The sequence below is a fragment of the Sceloporus occidentalis genome, unplaced genomic scaffold (genome assembly GCF_023333645.1).
Source record: "Sceloporus occidentalis isolate IW3139 unplaced genomic scaffold, rSceOcc1.0.p SCAF_7, whole genome shotgun sequence".
NCBI classification, from domain to species: Eukaryota; Metazoa; Chordata; class Lepidosauria; order Squamata; family Phrynosomatidae; genus Sceloporus; species Sceloporus occidentalis.
In genome coordinates, this window is record NW_028316987.1 from 59,257,911 (window position 1) to 59,284,799 (window position 26,889).

The 26,889-nt window shown below is 37.2% G+C and overlaps 1 protein-coding gene across 1 annotated transcript in view; it reads left to right on the forward strand.

The window, feature by feature from the left end:
- LOC149309815 (rap guanine nucleotide exchange factor 5-like) overlaps positions 1–26,889 on the forward strand; it is a 170,759-nt gene that overhangs the window by 115,813 nt on the left and 28,057 nt on the right. Inside the window, exons 12-13 of the mRNA XM_089533094.1 lie at positions 23,986–24,064; positions 24,971–25,115. Coding sequence (XP_089389220.1) covers positions 23,986–24,064; positions 24,971–25,115 — 224 coding nt within the window. The remainder of the gene's footprint in view (positions 1–23,985; positions 24,065–24,970; positions 25,116–26,889) is intronic.

A 26,889-nucleotide genomic window follows, 5' to 3' on the forward strand; every position in this document is an offset into this window, starting at 1 on the left:
GACACATACATTCACAAAATAATACATTGGGGCATGTTGTCCTCTCATGTACAAAACAACTGTGTATTTGTGTTATAATATTGTTTTATTATTGTTGCACACCATTTAGAAATCCCCAAATCTAAGCAGTCTATAAGTATTCTTAAATAAATAAAGAAATATATGGGTGGTGTCTGAGCTAGCAGTGACTGACCAGGACAGCAATTAGGATTTTTAATGGGTGATTGAATGAAAATATGGTCTCAGTGTCTGCTAGCTGTAAAAAAGAGCAAGCTACCGCAAGATAACGATCGTCTCACCCTAGACTGCAACTTTCAACACTTCTAGCAAGCATAGCCAGTGGTGATGGATGATAGGAGCTGCAGTCTATCATCTGGTGAGCCATACGTTATCCATCCCTGATTCGGTGTATCATTAAGAAAAGGAGTGGAAAGAAAACTACTCACATCATATTGTCTTTATATATGTATAATATCACAAAACTTGTAAATTCAGAATCTTCTAAGTATATAATAATAATAATAATAATAATAATAATAATAATAATAATCTTATATTTCCCACTTCTCCCTGTGGATTGAGGTGGGATTACAACCAGATAAAATCCATACAGACCATATAATAAAATAAATCTTAACAACACTAAAATCCCCACAAAATTAACCCTCATAATACAATATTAAATACATAATACAAAATTACAAAGCTAAAAATTAAAAATTATATTACATAATCAGAGACTGAGTATAGAGGTGGGTGGACTGCTTATACAAAAATAATAATAAAAACTTGATACAGTTTTTTCACTATATATAGTTATATCTTTTAAAATATGTTTTATTCTTTTAATAACTATCTAATAGTTTTAAAAATGTTTTTAATTGTACTCTTTTTAATGCTATGAAGCCACTCTGAGACCCAGTCCTGGGAAAAGAGCAGGATACAAATAAATATAGTAATAATATTAATAATAATAATCATACATAATCAGGTGAGAAAGCCCGCTGGAAGAGATCCATCTTAATAGCTTTCTTAAAAGCATCTGAGGTAGTAATACAACGGATCTCATCCGGCAGGTCATTCCATAATTTTGGATCGGTTCAAGACAAAGGTCCTCTGGGAAGTGGACACCAATCTGGTCTTATGTGCCTGTAGTAGGTGCTTCCCAGGCATTCTGAGAGTGCGAGGCGGACTGTATAGGGAAAGGCGTTCCCGCAAGTAACCTAGGCCCAAGCCATGTAGGGATTTAAAGGTGATAGCCAACACCTTGTATTGCGCCCGGAAGCTGATCGGCAACCAGTGGAGATTTTTTAATACCGGTGTTGAACTATGGGGTCACCATAAGTTGAAGGCATGTGCATACATATACACATGCACACTGATTAAAACGGCTCCTTTCCAATACATGTAATCCTCTGGATCTTCAGTGGAAATCTTAAATTCATCACTGTCTTTAAATGATACAAGACTGTTCCTAGTCACTCTCATGTCATAATAATGATGGTTCTTAGCTCCATTACTTAAATTTTATATGCAGTCCTGCTTCTAAAAAAGAGAATCTCTGCCTATGATTGACAAATCCAATTGGCCCTCCTTATCCACAGATTTTTTAATCCATGGATTCAAGCATCTGCGTCTTGAAAATATTCCAAAAAAGTATAATTTCCAAATAGCAAACCTTGATTTTCCATTTTATATAAGGGACACTATTTTGCTATGTGATTATATTTAATGGGACTTTCTTATGGATTTTCTTATCCACGGGAGATCCTGGAACCAAACCCCAGCAGTTAACAAGGACCCACTGTACCACTTATATTAAATGCATCAATCCCATGTTTTCCCTTATTTTTCATTATACCCAGTGCTAAGTTTTCTGTTCTTGTTATAAAGCATTGTAAAGGCATTTCTTTCTTCTTCATTTTTGTTTTCCAAAGCATCATTAATGTTACCAAGTACAAATGAATCTAAGACTAAATTTAAAGATTTTTAAACAAATAAATTCTAACTATGTGCTTTTTCGATACTGAATTTACATCCCAGTATAGGCATGCCCCTCTTTTTGATTACTTGTTTTTGGATGTTTCACTGCTTTGACAGATCTAAATTATAGCTGTGTATGGCACTTTCGACCCCTGGTCTGCACTTTTGACCACTACTCATATGCTATTTTTTTCTCTCTCAGTAGACTTCGTGTCATCTAGTGTTCAATCTTGCATTTGCAAGCTAAAAAAAGATGCTTCTACTTTCCATCCTATTCCAATTTTTGATGGTCCTTTGGGCCCTAACTCATCAGATAAGTGGGGGCATCCTGTTCTTTCTGCTCTTTAGACATTTTTTTAGGTTGTTAGGCAAAGATCTGTTCATTTCCTGTTTACCACTGGAGATACCAATGATGAAATTGATACTGTATACATTGGGGTGAATAATTTCATTGTTTACCCAGAGTGGTTTGGAATTAGGGTTATACAGTATGAGGAACACAAGGAATACTCATCTCTTCAGTAAAGATGTACCTGTCTATGACTGAAAAGGATTTATTACAAATTCTTGTCATTCTCTGTTTTAGGTTCTCACAAAGAATGTATAGCTTAATCTAATTAAAGATCTTAATGGAAGAGGGAGGGGGGGAGAAGTGGGTGGCAGAGGGACAAAAAGTTTGGCGTGTTACAGACAGCCGAAAAGCGGCAGCCTGCACCCGCCCCTTTCCCCGCCGGACCAGGGCCTCAGTGGCCAGAGCAGCAGCCGCTGAGGCCCCAATCCGCTGCTTTCCAGGCTGCTGGGAAGCGGCAAAAGGCCCCTTCCCCGAGGCCTGGAAAGGGGTGTCCTTGGGGCTTTAAGCCCCAAGGACACCCTGCAGCGGCGGGGAGGAGGAGAAAGGGGCCACTTGGCCCCTTTCTCCCATGCGTCACTGGGCGCAGCCATCTAAAGGCTGCACCCAGCAACGCAAGACCAGGAAGGAGCTCCATTTCGGAGCTCCTTCCTGCGCGGACGAAAGGGCACCACATCTGTGCTGCCTCGTTTGGAGGCGGCGCGTTCGTGACGCCATCATGGCAGCCCCCATGTAGATGGGGCGCCGCCATCTTGTACGTCCTCAGGACGTATTAGGCTTGGGGGCGTCAAGAAGTGACGCCCCTTTGTAAACCTAGGACGTCCTGAGGACGTCCCTTATGGCCGTTTGTAACGCGCCTTTGTCTCCTTTTGTGTTTTTTTAGCCTAGACTTGCCACTGTTAGCTTTGTGCATACTCATTACCAATATGTCCCCCAATAAATTACCCATGAAGAATACATGTTGGCAGAAAGAGTTCCTGACCATTGCTTTATAGTATCTTATAGTATCTTCCAAGCAATGTAATAAAAATGTGCAAGAGATTATCACATTTCTCTGTATTTCTTTTTTTTTTTACATTAAAAATCTACTGACTGTACTTTTTCAAGATTAAGATTATAATAGTATTTTATATCTGAGGGAAGCTTGTCCTTTCACCTCAGTATATATTTCCTGGTCTGCAAGGGACTGGAGAATAAATTGTTTATTTTATCACTGTTCATTCACTTATTGGATAAGCAGAGGATGGCAAACAAGGAAATTCTCCACTCATTTAATAACCGCTCATTTAATATGTAGATTGCTAGTTGCAGGTTGGTTTCCTTCTTCACTGTAGAAGATAGCTGATCTTTCTTTAGAGGTCATTACACAAAGATTCATCTTTCTGTGAGGGCTATCACCCTAAGGGGCTTCTGTAAGTCTATATTTTTTGTTTTCTCTTGTAACTATGATAGATTTCCTGAAACAGTAACAGTTTTTTTCCTAGCTTACAGTAATCATCTGGAATTGTAGTTTTGTAACCATAAACTCATTACAGTAGCCTGCAGTATTCAATTAGTAGTATGCATTACATCTATTCTGAGAGTCTGTGATTCTGAGACCTGCAAAGTGAACAAAATAGGTGTTAGCTGAGAAAGGGGAATGCAGCACTGTGGTTGTATAGGATGAGAGATGTGGTATGAAGAAGAGGGAATGCAGTATGGAAGAAGAGAGAGATTGTGTGCAACTGTTACCATACATGGAGAGAGAAATTGCAGAGGTGCAAGCAGGATTCAGAAAAGGAAGGGGCACTAGGGACCACATTGCAAATGTGCGATGGCTAATGGAGTGCACCAGAGAATTCCAAAAAAGAATTAACATGTGTTTTATAGAATACTGCAAAGCATTTGATTGTATAGATCACAAAAAGCTATGGAATGCACTCAGAGACATGGCCGTGCTACTACATCTGATAATCCTGATGTGGTGCTGGAGAAAAGTATTTAGGATATCATGGACAGCCAAGAACAGATCAGACCAGAGCTCTCCTTGGAAGCAAAGATGATCAAATTGAGACTATTGTAATTTGGCCACATAATGAGAAGGCATGGATCACTAGAAAAAACAATAATGCTACGATAGATAGAGGGTAGAAGAAAGAGAGAAAGACCATAAACCAGATGGATAGACTCAATCGGGGGTTGTGGGCAAGGGCTTGCTGGATCTGGGCAAGGCAGTGGAGGATAGGGATTCTTGGAGATGTCTCATCCACAGGGTTGCCATGAGTCAGACACAACTTGAGGGCAGCTAACAAAACAAAAAAATTAACCTGTAATGGAAATTAATTGTGTACTTTTAAGTGATTTCTTACTTAGCACCCTAAGGTGAATCTATCATAGGATTTTCTTAGCATGATTTATTCAGAATGGTTCTCCCATTGCATTATTATTATTATTATTATTATTATTATTAACCTTTATTTATAAAGTGCTGTAAATTTACACTCAAACTGAGAAAGTGTGACTTGCCCAAGGCCACAAAATGAGATTCCATGATGGAGTGGGGATTTGAACCCTGACCTCCTGAAGTCCTGGTCCAGCACATAAACCACTACATGATGCTGTCTAATGTAATGGATTTAGGGAGGGTGAAATGTATAATTGAGCAATAATAATAGTAATAGTAATGATAATAATAATAATCCTTTCTCCAGCAATGCCATGATATAGCTGTCTTTAACTGCTAAAAGTAAAAAAAAAAAATGGCTCTCAGTTTTACTTGAGTTATGTGCTACAGACAAATTGAAAGTGAACTAGAATTGAGATTGCTATTATCAAGTTAAGACAAGCAATTCACTTTGCTCTTGTGTAGACAAAATCTTGGGTGATTGCCTTGAAGCTATTTCTTCCTTTTAGTAGTTCACTTCCTTAAACATTCCATCTGCATGCCTTCAACAATGAAGTAGCTAGATTGTATGGTAATGCCATCCCCTGAGGTACCCAAGCCATTACTTTCTGTGATGTTGTAAGCTCTCCAGTAACTGCTTGAGAGCATTTCCAGTTGGCTCTTCCACTGAGAAATACTAGCTGTCTGTATTGGCAAAATGTATTTTTGTTGTTGTTTATTTTAAGCAAATTCCCTTGTTTGACATGTGGTGATCATTCATATATTTTAACATCCCATTCCTTTACCTATCCTTTAATCCTCCAATTGCTGTGGACAACAATTGTTTTAAACATACACAAATCGTCGGATTGCTGCAAAGGAAGCAGACATGAAATCTATCTCCTAATATTACCCAGCATCACATAGAGAAGCAAGTTAAGCCCCATTTACCATGGCTTCCAAGAATGCACATTTATTTAATGCATTATATATAAGAATACTATAGGATACGTTTACTATATAAAGATACTGAATACACCAAAACTGCAGAACAAAATCCTTATTTTTAGTCTGACAGCACAACCAAGTTACTCTGTTCATTGTATACATTCATTTCAGTGTTTCCAGTATGGTCTAGGCTCAAAGGTTTTTAGTACAAAGATTTTTTTGTTTATAATGTTTTCTGTCAAATATAAAAGAGTATATTCATTCCCCTCCCACAGCATGCAAAGAATGGCAGAGTTGAAAAGCACCACTCCTTTGCAACGTGTGTATTAACTTCAACCAAACCTTTCATCCATTCTCTTTCTGTGAACTGTGTTCAAATTCTGAAGCAGAATCGGTTTTGTAACATTGTGAAAGTACCTTATCAGACAGAGTTCTCTTGCTGAAGACAAAGTATAACATTTAATTTTTAAATTTAGTTGTTAAAATTAATTACTTTGATGCTACTTGTCTAATCACAGTATTTCATCTCCTCAATCGCTTACCATTGCCTATCCTAGGTAGGCTTCTGGAACTAAATAGATAATCTTTAAATAATTATGCAATAAATAAATATGAACTATATGCAATAAAAAGATAATCTTTCTACTGTGTATGTTAATGAGAGTTCTGCAGAGAAAATTGATATAGAGTACTTTATTTTAATAGGAATGGTGGAGAAATGGTCTGATTCTCATGTCCTGTGATGCATGTCTTATTTTTATTTACATTCAGAATCAGTGAATCAGTTGATCAGCTTGCTCAGTGGATCTGAGAAATAATAACTGAACCAGTATCACAGCTACTGAGTGCATAGATCATAACCTAAATTCTATAGTTATTGATGACCAGAGTAAAGACACTGAATCAATTAGATTTAACAGTTTTACTCACCATTCAACAATTGATTGAATGAGTCTACTCTAGTTGGGACTAACCAACAGGATTCCTGCTTATGTGTCATTTAATTCAATGTTCAGTAGCAGTATGTTGATTTCAGTGTTTGCATTTGGAAATACCTGAAAGGTTATTGGTGCTAATTAGCATTTCCTTGGTAGTCTTGGATGAATGAACTTCCATCTAATGTATCTTCTTTCGCATACAACATATGATCATATAGCTCGTGCTTCTTTTTGTCCTAGTTCCTCCTGCTTCTTCAAATCAGCATTATTTCTGACTCTTGCAAATCAGTCCAGGTTACCCTGTTTAAATCTTCCAATTCCAGCTTTTAACCAGAGATGCATTAGAAGAACCTGGCAGTGGTAATATGTAAAACAGGAGGGAATTTGTGTTCAATGGAGAAAAGAATGGATTATCCTTTTGTTAATTCAGAAAGACTTTGTGCCACTTTAGAGGTATAGGTCTGTGGAGGAGATATTACTGTTGAGAACATAAATGAAGAAACAGCAGTTTATTCTAGGTATATAGTTTTTTGCTTATTCTGTTCTTGCATGCAAGAATGAAAAAAGCCAAATGTTTTTTTCCCAGGATTGCAAGAATGTGTGGTACATTTCTTGCATTTTGGAACTTCTAGATTAAGAAATTAGAAATTGTTAGAAATTGAAGTAGTGAAGTGAAATCTCTATCTGTATTAAATTTCCTCTTGTGTTGGCCATCTAGTGATGTCCATGAGTATAACCTTTTCTCTGGTTGTATGAAAAATGTGTTTGCAATGAATAGATTATTGGTTTCACAAAAATCTATCACTCATCTGCTTTGTTCCTTTTGCTTAGTCCAAATCTGCCTACTGTTTTTGATTCTTCATTACTTCCAACCTTTGCATTCCAATCTCCAGTGATCAGCTTGACATTTTTTGTTTGTGTGTTGTCAGTTTTATCCTGTGCTCCTTCGTAAAATCTATCAATTTCTTCTTGTTATGCTTCAGTGGTTGGTGCATATACTTGAATCATGGTGATATTCATAAGTTTCCCATGGAGCCTTATTGAGAAGATTCAGTCTGATTTTGCATTATATCCTCTGACTGCTTTTGCAACATCTTTTCTTAGTATGAAAGCACCCCGTTTCTTCTTGTCTTTTCATTCCCTGAGTAGAATGCTGTGTGGTTGTCTGATTCAAAGTGGCCCATTCCTTTCCATTTTAACTCATTCACCCCCAGTACTGCTATGTTAATGCATTGCATTTCCATTTTCACTATGTCTAACTTCCCTTCGCTCATGCTTCTCATATTTCATGCCCCTATTTTATGTGTGGTGCTGCTTCTGATGGGGGTTTGTCTTTCTCACAGTGTTTACTGTTTGCTTTGTCATTTTTGACTGCCCTTAGCTGCTCTTGCAAGTGTGTCTTCCTTTAGTTCCCATCTATCTCTCTGTTAGTGCTCTTGTCCTACCTGTGTGACACTTTGTTTTCTAGGTGGTGGTGGTGGGGTTACACAAGAAGGAACCACCTACACCTTCCTATGCACCGTGCTAACAAGTGTTAGTGTTGATGTCACTGCTGTTCTTCACTTTAGTGACACCACCACTACTGCTGCTGCCCAGAAGTTGTTTTCCTATGTCATTCTCCCTCCTCCCATTATTGTGATTGTTTCTGAGATGGTCTGTGCCAGGGCTGAGATGGACTCATGTGGATGTATTTTCTCTTCCTCTTCCTCCCAGGTGTTTCACCTCTCCTGTCTCTGGAAGGCGGGGTGGGTGGACTAAGATGGTCTGTGCCAGGGCTGAGATGGATTCACGTGTCTGGGATGAGATTAGATGGGTTTTCCTCCACCTCTTCCCTGAGGCTCCTTCAGGATCAAAGAAGATCAAAGAAAAAAGTGCAAAGTCAGTCTTACTGTTGAACATAAAGAAAACAAAAATAATGACCACAAAGAACTTTCACACATTCAAACTAGACAATGAGAAAATAGAAATAATAAAAGAGTTATCATATCAAATACTGATATGATCAAACATTGATTGGAACAGGGACTGCAGCCAGGAAATCAGAAGAAGATTAAGAATGGAGAGGGCAGCTATGAAAGAACTATAAAAGAACCTAAAATGCAAAGACATACAACTCAGCACAAAAGAAAGAATCATACAAGCTATTATATTCCCTATTACCATTTATGGATGTGAGAGCTGGACGGACAAGAAAGAAGATAGTAGGAAAATCAACACATTTGAAATGTAGTGCTGGAGAAGAGTGCTGAGAATTCCATGGATAGCCAAAAAGAACAAACAAATGGGTCCTAGAGCAGATCAAGCCAGAAATACCCCTAGAAGCCAAGATGTGTCATATTTTGGACACATCGTGAGAAGGCATGAATGATTGGAAAATACAATAATATTAGGAAAGGTGGAGGGAAGTAGAAAGAGAGGAAGGCCACATGTTAGATGAATGGACTTTATTAAAGAGACCATGAATATGAGTTTGCAGGAGCTGGGCAGAGCATTAGAGGACAGGAGGGCCTGAAGATGTCACATCCATAGGGTTGCCATGGGTCGAGATCGACGCAAAGGTAGTTAACAACAACAAATTAAATTCCCCTAACATAATAAGAAATCATTTAAAGCAGTGGTGTTTTGTGAGTGTCAGCCCTCAAGCAGCAACAACTGAAAATTACATATCCCGGAAATCACCAGGATTGCTGAGTTGCCATCTAAATCGATTACACAGGATGCCACTGCATTATTTAACATAAAATTACAACAATGATTTTTCATAACCAGGGGTGAACATTTGTCCATTTCTAGTTTTGGTTTAATTTTTTGCATGGGTGGCCCTGGAAGATCCTAGAGGCAAAAAACTAATTTGCACCCCCACCTTGGTGGAAAGGGTTGCACAAGGAGCAAAAAAATCTAAGTCAACCCTGTATACTTGAGCACACAACTGAGGTCAAATCTCATTAAAGATGGGAATGTAAATTGGCCGGCATCAAAATAAAAGAGCTCTTTCATGAAGGTGTAGCATTAATCTGTTGCATGGAGCAGATGGCTGGATGAAACAATGAAGGCTGCACAATGGATCTTTGCACAGTAATACTGTGCTTTTGCTGTTTGAAACAGTAGCTTTTGCAGTTGTGAATAGCCTTAGGCAACTAAAACACAAATAATGTTTCCCCTGCTTGCATCTGTGTGTGTCATCTTTAAGCAGAACAAGTGAACACCTTTATTATTCCTTTTACTGCAGTATCAGTATACGGATGTTGCATCAGCCTACAGTTTGACACTGTCATGGATGTCTTGTGTGAATGGAAATCTCTCAATGTATTTCCTTGGCTTTGGCATTAATAATAGTACAGGATGTCTTTTTAAGTATTTATTAGTGTGCACTGATATGGCATATTTACATTTGTGTGCCATACTGATTCACATCTTCTGGTATAATTCTACATGTAATACATAGTTTCCCTTATCCAGAATTCCAAAATCCAAAATACTCCAAAGTCCCAAATTTGTCCACATGGGTGGCTGAGAGAGTGACACCTTTCCGTTCTGATGGTTCAGTGTACATAAACTTTGTTTCATGCACAAAATGATTAACAATACTATGAATAAAATTACCTCCAGGCTACATGTATAAGGTGTATACAAAACATAAACAAATTTCATGTTTAGACTTGGGTCTCATCTCCAAGATGTCTCATTATGTATATGCAAATATTCCAAAATCTGAAATCAAAATCAGTTATGATCCGAAGCATTTTGAATATGGGATACTCATCTTATACCTTTATTAATGTTGTTGTTGTTGTTGTGTTCCACCAAGTCATTTTTTTACTTATGGCAACCCTATCATAGGTTTTGTTGGCATGTTTCTTCAGAGGGGGTTTGCCATTGCCTTCCTATGAGGCTGATAGAGTATGACTTGCCCAAGGTCATTCAGTGGGTTTTTATGCTTGAATGGGGCTTTGAAATTAGTCTCCAGAGTTGTAGTCCAATGCTCAAACCATTACACTATTCTGGCTCTCCTCATTAATGTATTAGAGCATAAAAGAAACTTGGACTGGAATAATCAAAACATATAAAGAAATTTAGTTACATTGTTGGTATAGTTTGATGCTTATTTAGATAAGATCTATTCTAGACCATTTTCTGTGTGGAATAACCATGGGAGAAAAACTAATGAATTATTTTCTCTGGCTAGAAGGCCTTTAAAAAAAAAGTAAAAGTAAGTTTGGATGTCATTTCAGTGAGGTCTAATTAAAAAAAAGATTCAGGAGCTCCTTCACACATTGTAGGTATGAAGAGAATTGTCTGTGGATAATTTGAAAGCAGCTCTATGCTGTTTATACCGATTCTGGTATCATATCATTGATGGGCAAAACCTGTCAATAGGCTCTCAGTCTCACTGCTGTTCCATTACTGCTAATTGCAATAGGCTCCTTCTGCTGCAGTTCTGATTCTCAGGCAGTCACATGGCATGAGAATCAGAACTGCAGCAGAAGGGGCCTATCATGAGTGTGATTCTGCTCCTTTCCCCCTCTCCAGTTAACACAGCAGCTGGCTTTGCACATTGGTGTCCTTTTTTTACTGGCCTTTCTCTTAATATTATTTACATTTTCCCCTTATGCTGTGCACACATATATTCATCTTTCAATCCAGTGCTTTACTTTATGGGGTTATTTTTTGAAATAAACAATACATATATAATTGTAAAAATCTGCATAGGGAAAAAGTAAATGCTAATCAAATTTATGCATATAAACTATTGGTAATCAAAGATCATAGCCAAGTATAACTGATACCACAAGTCCAGTTCGGAAATATTCTTACCTCTGTTTGAAGGAAATTTCACTGTCTCCCCGCCTCAACAATAAAGCTACCCAGAGTTCCCACTTATCTAGGTTTTGAAGCCAGCTTTAGTTGGATATGAAACCAAGTAGAAAAGCTATTGATTAAATAAAGCTTTATTGATTAAATAAAAGCCAGGTTAGCTTGCAGCATAATTAATCAGGCTGCCAACATAAAATCTAATCACAAAGGAAGAATTCACTTTTGAGAGATGTGTAGGTGGTGAGAAGGGGTTAGGAGAATGTTTGCACTGATCCACTGAAATATTGACTGACTACAAATGTAACCATATCAACATCATGTTGCTCTCTGCAAGATAGGCTTAGCTGTTATTTGAATTAAATCTTACTTGACACCCTTCTAATTTACTAATATAGTAACAGAGGTGCAGAATAATAAATTATTGGGCATTGACAATCTCTGCATTCGATCCCTTAAAAAAACACCCTTTCTATTAAAACCTGTTGGATGTGCATTTTGCACTACTGAAAGATTAGGAATACTGCAGTTTTAAAGAACTCATATCCTGAGAACGTCTCTTTGGCAATTTCTGCCTTGTGGTATGATTTTTTAATTTATTTAATTTTATGAGTTATTTTAGAAATATGATTTAAAAAATCCCAAATCTGAAAGCAGTGGAAATGCTAACAACAACAACAACAGCAACAACAACAACAACAGCAACAACAACAACAACAACAACAACAACAAGTATTATTATTATTGCTAGGGCCCTTGCTGGATTTTTCAGGGTAGCAAAAACGAATCCCTTGGAGTGAAGCCAAAGGATTGTTTTCCGTTTGAACAGTTGTAGACATATCTGACAAGTATTTTATTTTTCTGTTACTGAAAAAGAGTTTTCAAAACTCCATGGCTTGAAGGAGAATAGATTGTCTAAAAGACCTACACAAAATCAGCCTTAAATTGGTTGATTAATTTAGCTAATTTACCCAAACTCTTTCACAAATGTAGTGGCATCATTGCAATGGATACACTTCTAGGTGTTTGGTTTGCTGAACTACTGAAGGAGTAGTTTATCAGTCTGAACATACTCATGACTTCCAAAATATCAGATGGACAAATATAGAAACAAAGCTTTGCTAAACCCATCACCCGTTGTGACAACCTTGACAGAAGGATATCACTCATTTGAACTTTCTCTAATATCAACAAATACATCATATTATAAAGGGAATATTCATAACCTAGTATGGTAAGTTACTAATAGGGTATTATGGATCATGGTGGGAATATGGTATGAAGTACAGCACATACTAATGGTTTAAAAGTAAAAGTACTGTACTTGGTACTGGAGCCATATGTTCATATTATGTAGGGCTTGTCGATTATCTGACTAGTCTTAGGCAGCTGTGTATGGCCTCTCTCCTTTGTAATTCTATCTCTGAAAAAAGAAATGGTGTTCTACTTCCTATGATCGATCATTTGCAGCTGATTTTTAAATACAGTGGTACCCCGGGATACGAATTGACCGCGTTACGAAATTTCCGGGGTACGAAAAAGTTAGATTTAAAAAAACTGTTCCGGGTAACGAAAGATTTTTCGGGTTACGAAATTAATTTCGGCGCGTTTCGGCGCGAAATTCAAATCGGAAGCGCGGCTAGCGGCTTTCCAGCGGCTTTCCAGCGGCTTTCCAGCACCTTTTCGGGTTGCGAAATGTATCGGGTTACGAACGGCGCCGCGGAACGAATTAATTTCGTAACCCGAGGTAGCACTGTACATTTTCTGATTTGGTAAGTGATTTATGGGAAGCCTAATATTTTAGTTAATTTGAGATAGAGGCTATGAATAGGGCGGGGGGAGGTGCAGATTTGACACTCTGGCGATGCTCTTTGGAGTAACTGTTCTTATCTTGGTCTCTAATATTAAGTGATTTAAGGATTTCTGCACTATATCTTTCAGACTGAGTATCATTAATTCCTCTGAAATTCTTCTATAGCACAAGAGTCTACACCATCCAAGAGTCCAAAGATTTTTCATCAGTTTTAGTTATGAATAAGTTATATTTTTATTAGTTTTAATAAGTCAATTAGTTTTACTAAGTCAATGAATCTCTACAAGAGCTATCAACAATATTATTGGAAGCATGTTTGCATATGTGAGTACATATACAGTCATCCCTCCGTATTTGCGGATTTGATATTTGCGGGTTTGATTATTCACAGATTTCACTAATATGTTCTCTCTAGGACTGTCTAGGTCCTCCAGTACAACTCTGTGGTCAACTTTAAAAGTTGCATTCTGTGGTCAGTGTATGTTGGACATTGACCACAGAGTTGCACTGGAGGACCTAGAGATTCCTAGAGAGGGGTCCTCTTAGGTAAAAACATTGTGTTTTTGTTATTTGCGGTTTTTCCATATTCACGGGGGTCTTGTTCCCCTAACCCTAGCGAATATGGAGGGACAACTGTAGTTTCATTGCCTATTTGGAAGGATAGATACAAAATGCTGAGGCCAGATAGTTGTGCTTTTTACAGTCTTGTATAAAAAGAAATGTAATATGTTCTTAAGCATGTGGATTCTTGCTTGCATAGTGACACAGGTTATAGTCCAGTTGACATCCTGGACACAGCTGCATCTCCCCAGTCAACAGAACAGCCACTGTTTAGACATAGGATACACCAGGAAACTACTAGCTAAACTTCCCACACTGCCACTTGACTGCTGTCTTTGTTGTCCTTGCAGTTACAACCTGCTAGCCAAGTCACAGCAAAGCTCACAAAGCTGAAGCAGGGTCCCAAATTTGAAAGGTCCTTTTTGCTGCCACCTCTCCCTCACCCCCATGTGCTCCTACTCTTTGCTCCAGTCTGTCCCAAAATGGTGTTACTCTGAGCCACAGAAACGATGCCCTGTGCCCAAGCCTTGCACAATTTTCTTAACTGCTAGTAATAGCAAATGATCCCTGTAAGGGAGTGAGCTCACATGGGCAAGCAAAGAGCGGAAGACACCACCACACAAAATGATCAGTGAGGCTGTGTGGTGGTTTTCTAGGGACCCTGAAAAGAAGTTTAATGTAATCCTCATCCCCACCATGGTTCTAAGGCAACTGGTTCCCATTGTCTTTCCTGCACACCAATACTTTGACTGAAACCCCCCCCCACCTCGTCCTTTCCCCCTCATTGCCCCTTTAGTGCCCTCTTTCTATTTCACTGCCCCCCTGGATCCTTCCACTGCCCCCAAGTTAGCTTCATGATTCGGAATCTCCTCTCCCCTTTTGTTGTTAACAGTTCTATTCAGATTTTTAAAAACTTCCATATATACAAATAAGTGGATAAAGCGGCATAGCGTTGGGATAGAGGTCAATATATATTCAAGAATACCAGGAAGAAAAGTTTTCAACACAAATGCAGTAGACTTCAAAGAGTCACAGTATTTCTGCAAATGCCATTATTTCAGACTCTTTTAGAAGTTCTGGGTCATTTTTATAATTTTTGAGTACTTGTAATTTAGCCTGATATGTGTAGTATTACATGTTAGCATTCTCTCCCCAGTCCCCGGCTATGGCTTTGTGTAGATTTAATGAGAATTATAAGTCTCTATTCCATCTACATATTGAAATTAGAAAAGCTAGTATACACTGTCTTGGGTTCAAAGTACTGTTGAGGTTTCAAAGAAAGCTGATTATCATGAGCTACTGTTCTGCATAATGTAAAGATTATATTATAAAGCTCTCATTTGTCACCAATCCAGGTGGTCTTAAGATATGGCTTGGAAATTACTTTTTGTAATGGTTTTCACTGAAACAAAAATATGCAACTAGCGCTAAAAGAAACAGAAATGAGATTTCTAGGAATAGAAGGATAAATGGCATTATGCAAAGTAAAAACAGCATCACTCCTAAGATTTATTAATTATCAAGAAATGTTCCCAGGAAATTTAGTTCAGGATTTTGGTACTACTCCATTTATTGAAAGTACAATTGGCACAGTAAGAATTGTGTTCCGATGCCAGAATAGTGTCACCTCAGTTTTGCCAATTCCTAGTTCACCCTTATTTTTACCTCCAGTAGCGCTTTTTCCTCCAACCTAGTTTCCCTCCTTCCAATTTTTTCTTTCCTTTTTGTCCCTGTTACTTGCTTGAGTTCATTCTTGGCCCAGACTGTTATTATGAAGTTATGAGTCATAGAGTACAGCTGGATCACTTCACGGGTTCATCTTGCGCAGAAGCCTTTTGCCATTTTAATTTTTTTAAATTTCTTTATGTACAGTGTAAGAATATGAAATTAAAAGCTCAGTTAGATGGTCTAATATTCTAATATTGTAACTTGTTTGAATGCTTTTTGTAAGCTGGCCTGAGAGCTTTGATACAGGGCAGGATATAAATACTTTTAACACAACAAGAATCGCAATGTTGAAAAGAGAGGGGAAAGTAAATGTGCAAGTTGTATCTATATACCGCTCTTTCAAACGTTGCAAGTATTGTTAGTTCTTCTAATCACTATATCAAGTGTGGGAGAAGAATTATTCTTTCAATAGTGAAGTATCAATCTTTTGGCAGTCAAGAGGGTACAAAAAAATCTCTTCTTACCATGCGTTAAATTCCAAGACACAAAAATGCATTGCTAAATATCAGAGAGGTTTCTAATAACAAAATTATTCATGTAATGACTTCTGCTGGCATTGTGAGAAAATAAAATGGTAGCTTGGCCTAGCTGCCTGACTTTCCATTGAGGCAATGGCGTCTAGTGGAGCCAGAAGCAGAAAGTTCAGCATACCTGATTGTAAATGTTCTTTTTTCTTTTCTTTTTTAGTTCTTGACAATAGAAATAGAAAGTTAGAATGTGCTTTTAACTGTCCTTTTGACTGAAGTTGAAAAAATGGCCCAGTGAAGGGGAGGAGGAGGGAGCAAGAGACTCTGAGAATCTTGTGATAAATTATAAGCAACTACAGTCCTATGTAAGAGTCACAGGAGATATGATCGTAAAATGACAGTCTTCAAATCTCTGCATACTAATCTTTGCTCCTTTTATGTATAGGATGTCAGTCGGCTACTGTTCTGCCATGATATCCCCTCTTTACATTAAACTTTAATTCTGTCACAATCCATCATAAAGGATGAAATCTGAAACTGAAATGTATGTACATAGTTCTTGCAGAGGAACATGCCTGAAACCTGCCATGGATAAAAGAAATCCCAGCACGGTTCCTCAAAGTACTTTCAGGACACAAAATGTATCTTGTTTTTCTTCTCCCTGTACGCTGCACAGTTTTAAAAAGTAAAAACACATTACTTTTTATTCTACATATGGTCATGCTGTACAGTGGATCAGTTGTAGGCTTGTAAACAGAAGGAAGAAATACTTTATATAGCACACAGTTAACATAAACTTGATGGATGGTAGACCTCTTTCATACCTTTGGCAACTACCAGAGGGTTAAATAAATTCAAGGAATGATAGAACTATCAATAACTATTAGCCACGGTAGCTGCTTTAAGAAGTTATTTTAACCAAAATATGTAGATCAAGTCCTGTCACAATACATAAGAAAACAAAAGTTGCAAAAAAACAAAGAATGTGTTGGTTTTCCCTGGGAAACCTACAAATCCCATAGCCTATTAAAGAACAGCATGGGAGACAGTTGACAACTCTTTGTTTCATAGCTTCCATTTTTCCACCTGTAGAATGTAAATAATTTAAACACTTTACTGAATCACAGCATCTTGAATAGTTTTCTTTCCACTCCCAAACCCAGCTGTTGATTTGGCCAGAATCCTGTTTGGCAAATTGTAATGTTTCTTCTGCACTTTTCCTACCAGTTTCACACATTATTTCTGAAACAGGTTTTATAAGAAGTGTAGCATAAAAATATTGTAAATACATTTTGCAGTGAGACTCCTTAATCCTGCTTGACGTTATGTTATTGTATAGGTAGGCAGGCGATTGTGCATTGCAGCTGCTCATTCCAGAGCTCTTCCCTTGTTTTTCTCTTCAGCACTTACCAGCATGATATCCTTTAAAGGAGCAGCTATTTTTGCTTTGTTTATGTATGTGTTAATATAATGTGGAACTTGCACTTATTTCACATAGTTTGATTTTACCTGAGGTACAAGTTAGACAATGGTTTAGGTTCTTTTACAAAATTTAAAGAAAAGAAATGGCAGTCTAAATAATACTATTTCTGTTTAATGTGTTTTAGTAAAGCCACAAACATTTAAATTGCCTTCAGAGTGAAAATCTTTAGATAATAGCTGTATGTTTTTAATAGCTACCCATACAAATAAAGAAAATTAGGAAGAAACATGAACACCCTTCCAAAGTAATTGCTGCAGGAAAACATTTAGGTTAATACACACACACCATCATAGGGTGTAGTACATATGAAAAGTAGTTTCAGAGACTATTTGGCATTTGAATTAAATTTATGCAATTCCATTTGCATATTTAATAGGGCTTTTATGTCCAGTATGATTGTATTATGAATATTATAATGTCTGAGAAGAAAGAGAGAGGCAGCTTTTGAAAGCTGCCATAATGTAAATGTTACAATGCAATTCCCCTTTTGGAGGAAATAGAACATGATGTACTGTTATTTGACTCTGCCCATATCTGTATATCTTATTAACACTGTAGTTGTTGGAATCCTGTTTGTATTTGTTCAAACCAAGTTGCACAGTTGCAGAAATTTCACTCACAGCTGAATGAATAATTTGCAAAGTATAATCTGTGGCGACTATAGTTTCCCTTATGCAATACCTGTCAGCAGAATGTTTATAGCAGGCCTCAAAAGCATTCAAAATATTATCTATATATTTATTCCTACTGTAATGTCAAGTTATATTGCCTGTTTATTATTTTGTATTCTCCTCAAGGAGCAGCTTTATCAGACAATGATGCTGTCTCATTCACTCGATTTTATGGGGGCCTCAAACATTGTCATCTGCCAATTGTAATCCTCCCTAGGTTTTCCATCACTTCTTTGTCCTTAACACAGAAAACCTCTTTAAGAGAAAAAGACGAATAGCAACATCATGTTTTCTTATTGTTACTTGAGGAGCAGCAGATCCTAGTAATAGCGTCCTATTTCCTTGGATGTCTACTGTAGTATGTAGTTCCCTTTTGAGAAAAGTAGTGAGACCATTGAGCATTAGACTATGACTCTAGAGATCAGGGTTCAAATTCCCACTCAGCTATGGAAACCTCCTTGGACATGTGACACTCTCTCAGCCTCAGAGAAAGGCAAAATTCCCTCTGAATAAATCTTGCTAAGCAAACCCCGTGGTAGCCTTAGAGTCGCCATAAGTTGGAAATGACTTGAAAGTACACAACAACAAGATAATGAAGTGCCACTGCTTAGCACTACCTTTATCTATGTATCTGATATAGTTGTTGGAATCCTGTTCATATTTGTTCAAACCAAGTTTTCAGTGTCGAATCTAGAACTGATATCATAGAATTACAGGACTGGATATCAGCAAACCATTCACTAGCCCACAGCAATTAGTTTGAATCAGACTGTACTGTACAGATTGCGAAGGGTTACATGAAAAGTTCATTTGCAGACAGTGTTTGTCCTGCTTACGGGTATTTGTTTTAGGTAAGTCTTTAGGTAAACTACAAATCTGTGATGAAATTCGCATTGCCTCAATTCTTGTTATGGCAATACAAATAAAGAAAATTGAGAAGAAATATGAACCCCTTCCCAAGAGTATGAAACAAAGTACAACTTCCCATTTTTTCCCAGGCAACTTTCTCTGTATATGAACTCTTGATTCCTGGATTGGCATAGGGTTGGACTTGATGAGCAGTTAAATGAGCAACTTAGGAACGCTATGGGTTTTCCCCCCCAAAAAACCCCACCAGGCTTCAATTTAGGAAGAAAATATGGTGTCTCACAAGCCAGTATGAAAGAAAGATGGCAAGAAAGTGAATGTGGGATTAAGAAAAGCTCAGAGAAATTGAGGCTGGAAGATGTTTACATCTGAAAATGAAGCTATGGCTTGATACACAGAGGCCAAAATAAAGCTGCTTCGAGTCACTTTGCAAGTATGCTATTTAAATGATACATGCGTCCTAAGAGTCTAGAAGCCACACCAAAGCCACGCTCCAGTCCTAAGGACTGGAGTGTAGCTTTGGGGCAGCTTCCAGACTCTTATGATTCATGCATCATTGAAACACCATACCTCCAAAATGACCTGAAGCAGCTTTATTTGGGCCTGCCTGTATAGGGCCTATGTTTAAAGTGATGAATGCTTGCTTCATTAGCCTGGTCATATGAAGAAAGAGTGTGGCTGTATGCTGCCTATGCACATATTAGCTTTAAGGTTCATAGGTCATAGGTATCAGAACAGGCCAAGATTACCATAAGAGGATCATTCTTTCCCTGCATCAAAAGTTTTCACTGGGATTGTTGTTCCTTCCTTTACTCTCTTGCTGTGAGAGCATTTACAGTCAGCATTCTTGTTATGTGCTGAGGGTCACTCCCACTCACTGGAAAAGAGCATGCCCTTCTTCTTTAGAATGGTGATTAGGAAATTTTGAAAGTTAAACCTCCTGAGGTCTTATTATACAGTCAATTTCACACACGCATGTAGAGTTCAGTGAAAACAGGAATGTGCAAATGATGCGGAAATTGGACCCATGGAGTTTCATGGCTCTTGCATGGCACTCTTTCCATCTAAAGCATAAAAGCCTTCAGATAGTTTTATCTGGAAAATCATCTTTTGAAGTCAGTGAAATTGAAGAGGCTGCCGGAATAATATAAGATCAGATGATGTACCTTTCTCTTAATTATCTGTTTTTTAATAGCTGGTAAAAAGACAATGCTAGATGATTTAATGTTTGAAATGATATGTAGAATGGATTGCCACACTATAGGTATTAATATATTCAGCATTTCAAAAAGCATTTGGTTTCATTTTGATTATGCAAGTTATATCATTATATGCATTGGCTATACTATCCAAGTACCTGTTTCACAGCAAGAAATCTAGTTTCATATTCAAGACTCTTAAATACTTTATCCTAAGGCTGCCAACCAATTGGATTTTTCAAAAACACGGTTGAATATTTGCTTTGAGGTAATTAAATCAAGTACATGCATCATTTTCAAAATCATGGTTACATACATGGTTACATTTTTAGGATATTGAAGGAATGAGACAATAATTTCCTCTATTTACAATTTCATAAATAAAAGCTATCATTCATTGTTAGAAGGCACATATAAATTCTTATTCATAACTGAGGATCTTGCCATATGGTCTTATATCTTTATTACAGCAACTTCAATGGACTTTTACCTCTTGTTCCTGAAACAGTTATTTCCTTTTAACATGAATGAAGATAGAAGGTACTACAGATATTCCCTCCTTTGCTTCATTGCTGTCATGCTTACCTTCCTCTGCTTTCAGTCACTGTTCCTCTGTTACGTAGCCAGTTCAACTTGAATGTCTCACTCTTGTTAAAACAACTTCCTTAGCTGGCTGGCCACTTCCACAAATCAGAGTATTATCTGCAATTTAAAAAGCTCTAACCTTGCGGTAGTAAAATTAACTGAAGCAGCACCATCTCCCATATGAACATACCTAGCATTTAAGATCTTTAGAAGAGACTGTTACCCTATTAATACATGCAGTGAATTTGGTGGGAACGTTCTGGCGGGTGAGCCACCAAATGGAGTCCTATTCAACCTGCTATCTGGCTGCCCTTCCACAGACAAGTGAAAGCCCTTTTTATTTAAATAAACCTTTGGAGTATTAAGCTGATCCGTTTTACATGCTGCATTTGTTGTTGTTGTTATAGATCTATCCTGATTGTTCTTAGGTATTGTTTTATACCTTTTAGGATTGTTATGGATTGCATCTTATTTGTTGCCAAATCTCTTGTACACTTCCAGGGTAAGGTGGGTGTAAATTTAAATAATGAAGAAACATGGTTTGAAATAAAGAAGTTCAGAGTCCAGTGTTTTACAGACAAAAACTGGAACACATGTGGTCAAACAACATCAGGATGTGTTGTTTGAGATGGCAAAAGTTATTGATAAGGATGAAAAGATAAGCTAGGAGAGACTGCTTTTGCCTGAGCCTCCCTAGAAGAGCAACAATCTGCCCTTCCTCTCCTTCCTAACCCTCCCTCACCAAGTTAATTGAGTGCAAACTACTTTTGTGCTTTGTACTCAGTTTGCAGCAGTTGAAGTGAGCTATAAAAGAGGAGAGAGAAACTGGGGTATTTTCACAGTAGCTGAAAAAGTTGGATGACAAGAGGATTAATTGAAACTGTCCCTGATAAACTGGACACTTGAAGGGTATGTAGTTAAATGAATTTATATATTGTAAGTTGTATGCCACCTCAAGATCCTTTGATGTAGAAAAGGAAATAGCATTTTAATGAGCAAATAAACTCTCAAGGTCTTTCATTTAGTAGATATACAATCCTGTGAACTTAGGTGCTCAACAGACCGATGTTATTCACCAGTGTGGGGGCAGCATGGGGGTGTGGTGTATGTATGCCGGCCGCCCCAACTCTGCCCCATGCTGGCCATGCCATCTAAACAGACGGTGGGCAGCATCACACCACACCTTTGGCACAGTGTTTACATGTGCTGCAGCGAAGAAATGGCAAAAAGCTGCCACGGTGGCAGCTAGGGTGCCCTTTCTGCAGCATAAAAAGGAGCTAAACAGGTATTTGCTAAACATGATTCAGGACAAAAATCTAGGGGGGGAAAAGAAGGGAAGTTAATACTTTATACAATTGTGGCTGCAAGAATGATATATGCAAAATATTGGAAGAGAGAGGATATTCTGAACATAGAAGAATGGAGGCTCAAAATATATGAAATATATGAAATGGAAAAATTAACATATTTGTTGAACAAAGACTCTTTAAAAGAATTCTGTAAAGAATGGGATTTATGGATAAACTATATCAAAAAAGAAAGGGAAGAAAAGAAAGTATGTATGTTGCTTTAACTGAATAATAATAATGGCTACTCTTTTTGGTTCTTGTGTTTCAAGTTTTAGTTTAACATTGTGAAATAAGTATTAAAGAATGGTATAAGATTTGATAAAGATTTCAAATAGATTTAGTTAAAAGTTTTATGTCTTTCAATAAGTAACTACTGACAGTGATTGTTATTGTGGTAAACTTTTATTAATATAAAGAAAGGGGGAAAAGAGTAAGAAAATAAAGTAACACAATTTAGAGAATATTATATGATGACAAATAATATGAGTGTGTATTATTTAATTATTTGTTTCAATATCTCTAGTAGTTAATTATAGTTAAATATATATACATATTAACATACAGTGCACCCTTTCTTTATGTGGGGCATCCGTTCTGGACACCCCCCGCGTAAAAGAAAAAACACGTAAGCATGAGCCCCATTGGAAGTAATGTGGCTTGTGCCCGCCGCGCAGTGCCACTGTTGTGCACCCATTACTTCTTCTGGGGCACACCAGCGCGGCTTCCAGCATATGCTGGAAGCTGCGTATGATGCGGGTGCACTGTATATACATATTCAATTTAGGTTAAGGATAACAGTAAATAAGAGCAAGTACTATAATAAAATGGTATAAAGTAAAAGACTGGGTGACACTAGGAAGGAAATTAATGTTTGTTAGGGCTTTTCTTGGTTGTTTTTTTTTTTTTTTGGTTATGTCTTGTTTATTTTTGTCTATCTTGTGTTTTATGACTGTGTGTTTTGTGTTTCTATTTTTTAAAAATTAATAATTTATTAAATAAAGGGAGCTGCTTGTAGTTGCTGCGGCCCCAATCCGACAAGGAAAAAGGTGGCTGCAGGCCACTCCAAAGGAATGGTTTGTTTGAGCCCCTTAGTGTCCTGAATGGAGCAGTTGTACATAAGTAGACTGCACTCTGGCAAATACTTTAACAGGCCAAAGTCCTGTTTTCTTGCTGTTAACCCTATCAGTAAACTGGGACTCACATTTGCGTATTTAGTTGAACTGATTGCTGAACGTCCAGCCTATGTGGAAAAGGGTTAAAATGTGGAGTATTTTAAAAATAGTTTCAAAATGATTAATTCCACAATCCAGCAGGGAGACCTGTATGTGGAAGCACATTTATGCATATAAAATATAGATACATTTAGATTGCTTGGGTGGAAAACTTGTACATTAGAGAATTTTGTTATTTGTAGCAAATCACAAGGAATGCCAGCATAAATAATCTGTTACTGCTCTCTCTGAATACTGAAGTATGTGTATGTTCAATGTTGTTAAAAATTTTAGCAATGTGGACATCAAAGTTATGAACCAGCAAAACCTAAACGTCATCACATATTTTGGGTGTAGTTTTTAAATGTGGAACTTAGAATATCCAGAACAAACAAACAAAGGTTAAGGGTACACAATTAAAGGGGTAATTTAATCTTTTGTTTCTAAAAGGTAATGAATTTGGTAATGTAATAAACTCTGAAAATGGAATAATTTGGTTTATAAATTTACTTGAAATTCTACAGTGCCAGTGTTATTCCCCCCCCCCCCCCAGATATATAGTATTGAATATTTTTATAGTTAATGACATTTTTACCATCACGAACCATTTAGTTACACTGTACTTTTTAAAAAAGTGTTTTTGGTAACTTTCTTTGCAGATACTCTCCTGGATGACTTCCTTCTCACATACACAGTCTTCATGACAACAGATGACTTGTGTCAAGCTCTCTTGAGGCAATATCCTTCATTAATGCAAGGAAAAGGAGTTCATCATCTTCCTGTCTTGCATGATTGTGTCTATTGAGCTCTGCTGGTTAGAATTAGTTGCAATATTTCCATGTTTGTTGTGATTGCTGGCAAATGTGCCATATTTTGTGTTTGTTGAAACTGCTTTAAGCTTGCATGCTTATTAGTATCAGATTATATCCTTTTGTTCTTTGAGTGAAGCCAAGGTGAGGTATATGCCTTTCCGCAAACCCTGTGTGGTAGATCAGGCTGCAAGTGACTGGTTCAGGTTCACCCAATGAATTTCATGCTTCATTGCTTCATTGGGGATTTGAACTTGGATCATTCAGCTTCTAGTCCATATATGTCCCAGTACAGTATTTCATGGCTGTGGTGTAATATTATGCATGTATCCAATGAAGTGAGATATAATCCATATAAACGTATGCTGTGATAGATGTGTTAGTGTTTAGGGCATGACAACAATTTTTGTTGCTTAAAATTAGTTGTGGATGAAGACTAAATAGCCTAAATGTTATTTATTTTTACTTTATTTATTTATATCCAATGTTTTAGATTAGACTAGACAGCCAGTGTGGTTTGAGTGCTGGACTAGAGTTTGAATCCCTGATCCGTTGTGGATACCACTTGGACAAATCATTTTCTGTCAACCTCAGAGAAAGGCAATGACTATCTTGCCAAGAAAATCTCCATGGTTTGCTTTAGGGTTACCATAACTCTGAAATAATTTGATGGTACACAGGAAAAAAAATTGGACTGCTTTTCAGAATTAAAAGTATACAAATAGTGACAGCATAAAATATTGGAATAGCAATACAAGATAAAGTTTAAATATCCTTTGGAGTATTAACAAATTTTCAGTATAGCCTTGATTTCATGTTCCTTAGCTTTGTGTACTTATTGTGCTAAGAACCATCAAGGGAAGGAAGACATGCTGGATGTTCCCTGCAGAAAGCGGAAAGTCTTACATTTGGTGTCTCAGTGGACTTTGCTCTACAAAGATTGGCTACATGAAGATGAACATTTAAAGCAATTTCTAAAGGTAAATATACCCAAATTCATTCCAGTGATATGTGATATTTTAATTTACATATATCTGTGTCTTAATAAAACAATTACAAAATAAATAAAACACTTACGTGAGATTGGCCAAAACGTTTGATGTTGATTTTGTTATAGTCTTAGTCAGGAAGTAACAAGACAGTAAATATCAATATTATTTATCCAGTAAAGGCCCTTGGGACCAAATGCAACTTATAAAACCCAGTTGCTTGATTACATGGTATTAAATTGTGGTGATCCTGAAGCGTATTGGAATAAGTGCCCATTTTAATTTTAATTTTCCCATTCAGTTGGTTGTGTAGAAATTCTTTCAGACTTAAAACATTTTCTGGATTAAAATATTACTGTACCTGGCAACTAGAAGCATGAGAAAGAATGTTAATGCTCATAAGATTTCTTTTTAAATGTGACTTTTGAACAAAAACATTCACAAAGCAGTTGCTGATGAAACCTCTTTAAGATTTTTTTTGTTGCAAAAAATGCCCTGAAATGTGTAAAAACATTGAAAAATGTGACAAAACTCTTATGATCTCACTCAACAGGGATAAAAGTTTTGATTTTTCCCCTTGTTTATATCAATGGCTTAAGTGAAGTTTTGCAGTTCCCACTGACAACAGAACAAAGAATAAAGATATAAAACAGGGGAGAAAGGGAGAAAATGGGTTATGATTCCTCATCACTCCATTATATCCTTTGTAATATACAGTATGTCAGATTATATATACAATCTCTGTGATTTATCTTCACTTGGGTACAATAATTGAAATATCTTACTTTAATTTTTTAAGAGCATTGCATTTCCAGCATAAGTGATAAACTTACAGTTTGTGTGCCCTCCACACTGTTGACTTAAGGCAGACAACTGTGCTGTGTTGTCCTCATTCTTTTCCTGGCCCCTTAAAGTTACCACTCTCCTTTGCCCTACACTTTGAAACAGATGCGTCTTGGGACCATTTTAGCACTCTATATTTGGTTTTAATTTTGTTTTGTTGTCAAGAGTACTATTATAAAAGATAGCAAAGAGAAATTGATAAGGTTATACATGGCAGTTTATCTCTAGTGGATGACTTTTGGAAACGCAAGTACCCTGTGCCTGGGATCTGGTTAAGGACATATGCTTACATATGTATGTCCCATTTTGGGTGTTCAGGGAGTTGCTATTCCTTCCTCCTTTTGTAGCACCTGACTTACTGAGCAGCTTCTGAAGCTCTCTGTATGACCACTGTGTGCTTTGTGGGGAACAAGATGGATTACAGAATTGTGTAGATATGTCCCTGTAGCCAGATATGAAATGATGTCATCAGTGCTTAAATTCACTAGGGTCTTCCAGAGATCTTGGAGCTACTGTAATCATTTTGTGTCTGGCCGCAGAACATAGCCAGATACTTCTATGACCCTGTCTGCTCCCAATGAATGGTTTTGTAGAGAAGGAAGGCTTCAGAGGCCATTCAGTAAGTCACTGGGGTGATACATGGCTCAGCCTAATATGGACCTCCCCCCTTTACACTGAGGCATGCAGGATTGTGGCTTGGTAGCAATAAAGAGAAGGAAGCAGTCAAGTGCTAAGAAAATAATGCTACAACAGGCTTACAAACTTAAATTAGGGTTAGTGTCTTGTAATGCTAAGGGATATAGAAAAATAGAATACTTAGTGTATTCATGCCAAAAAGAGAACATGTTTGAAGCTTGTGGAAGGGTTTAAGTAATATTCTGAAATGTCACTTTAAAATATCACAGACTAGTAACAGTTGACA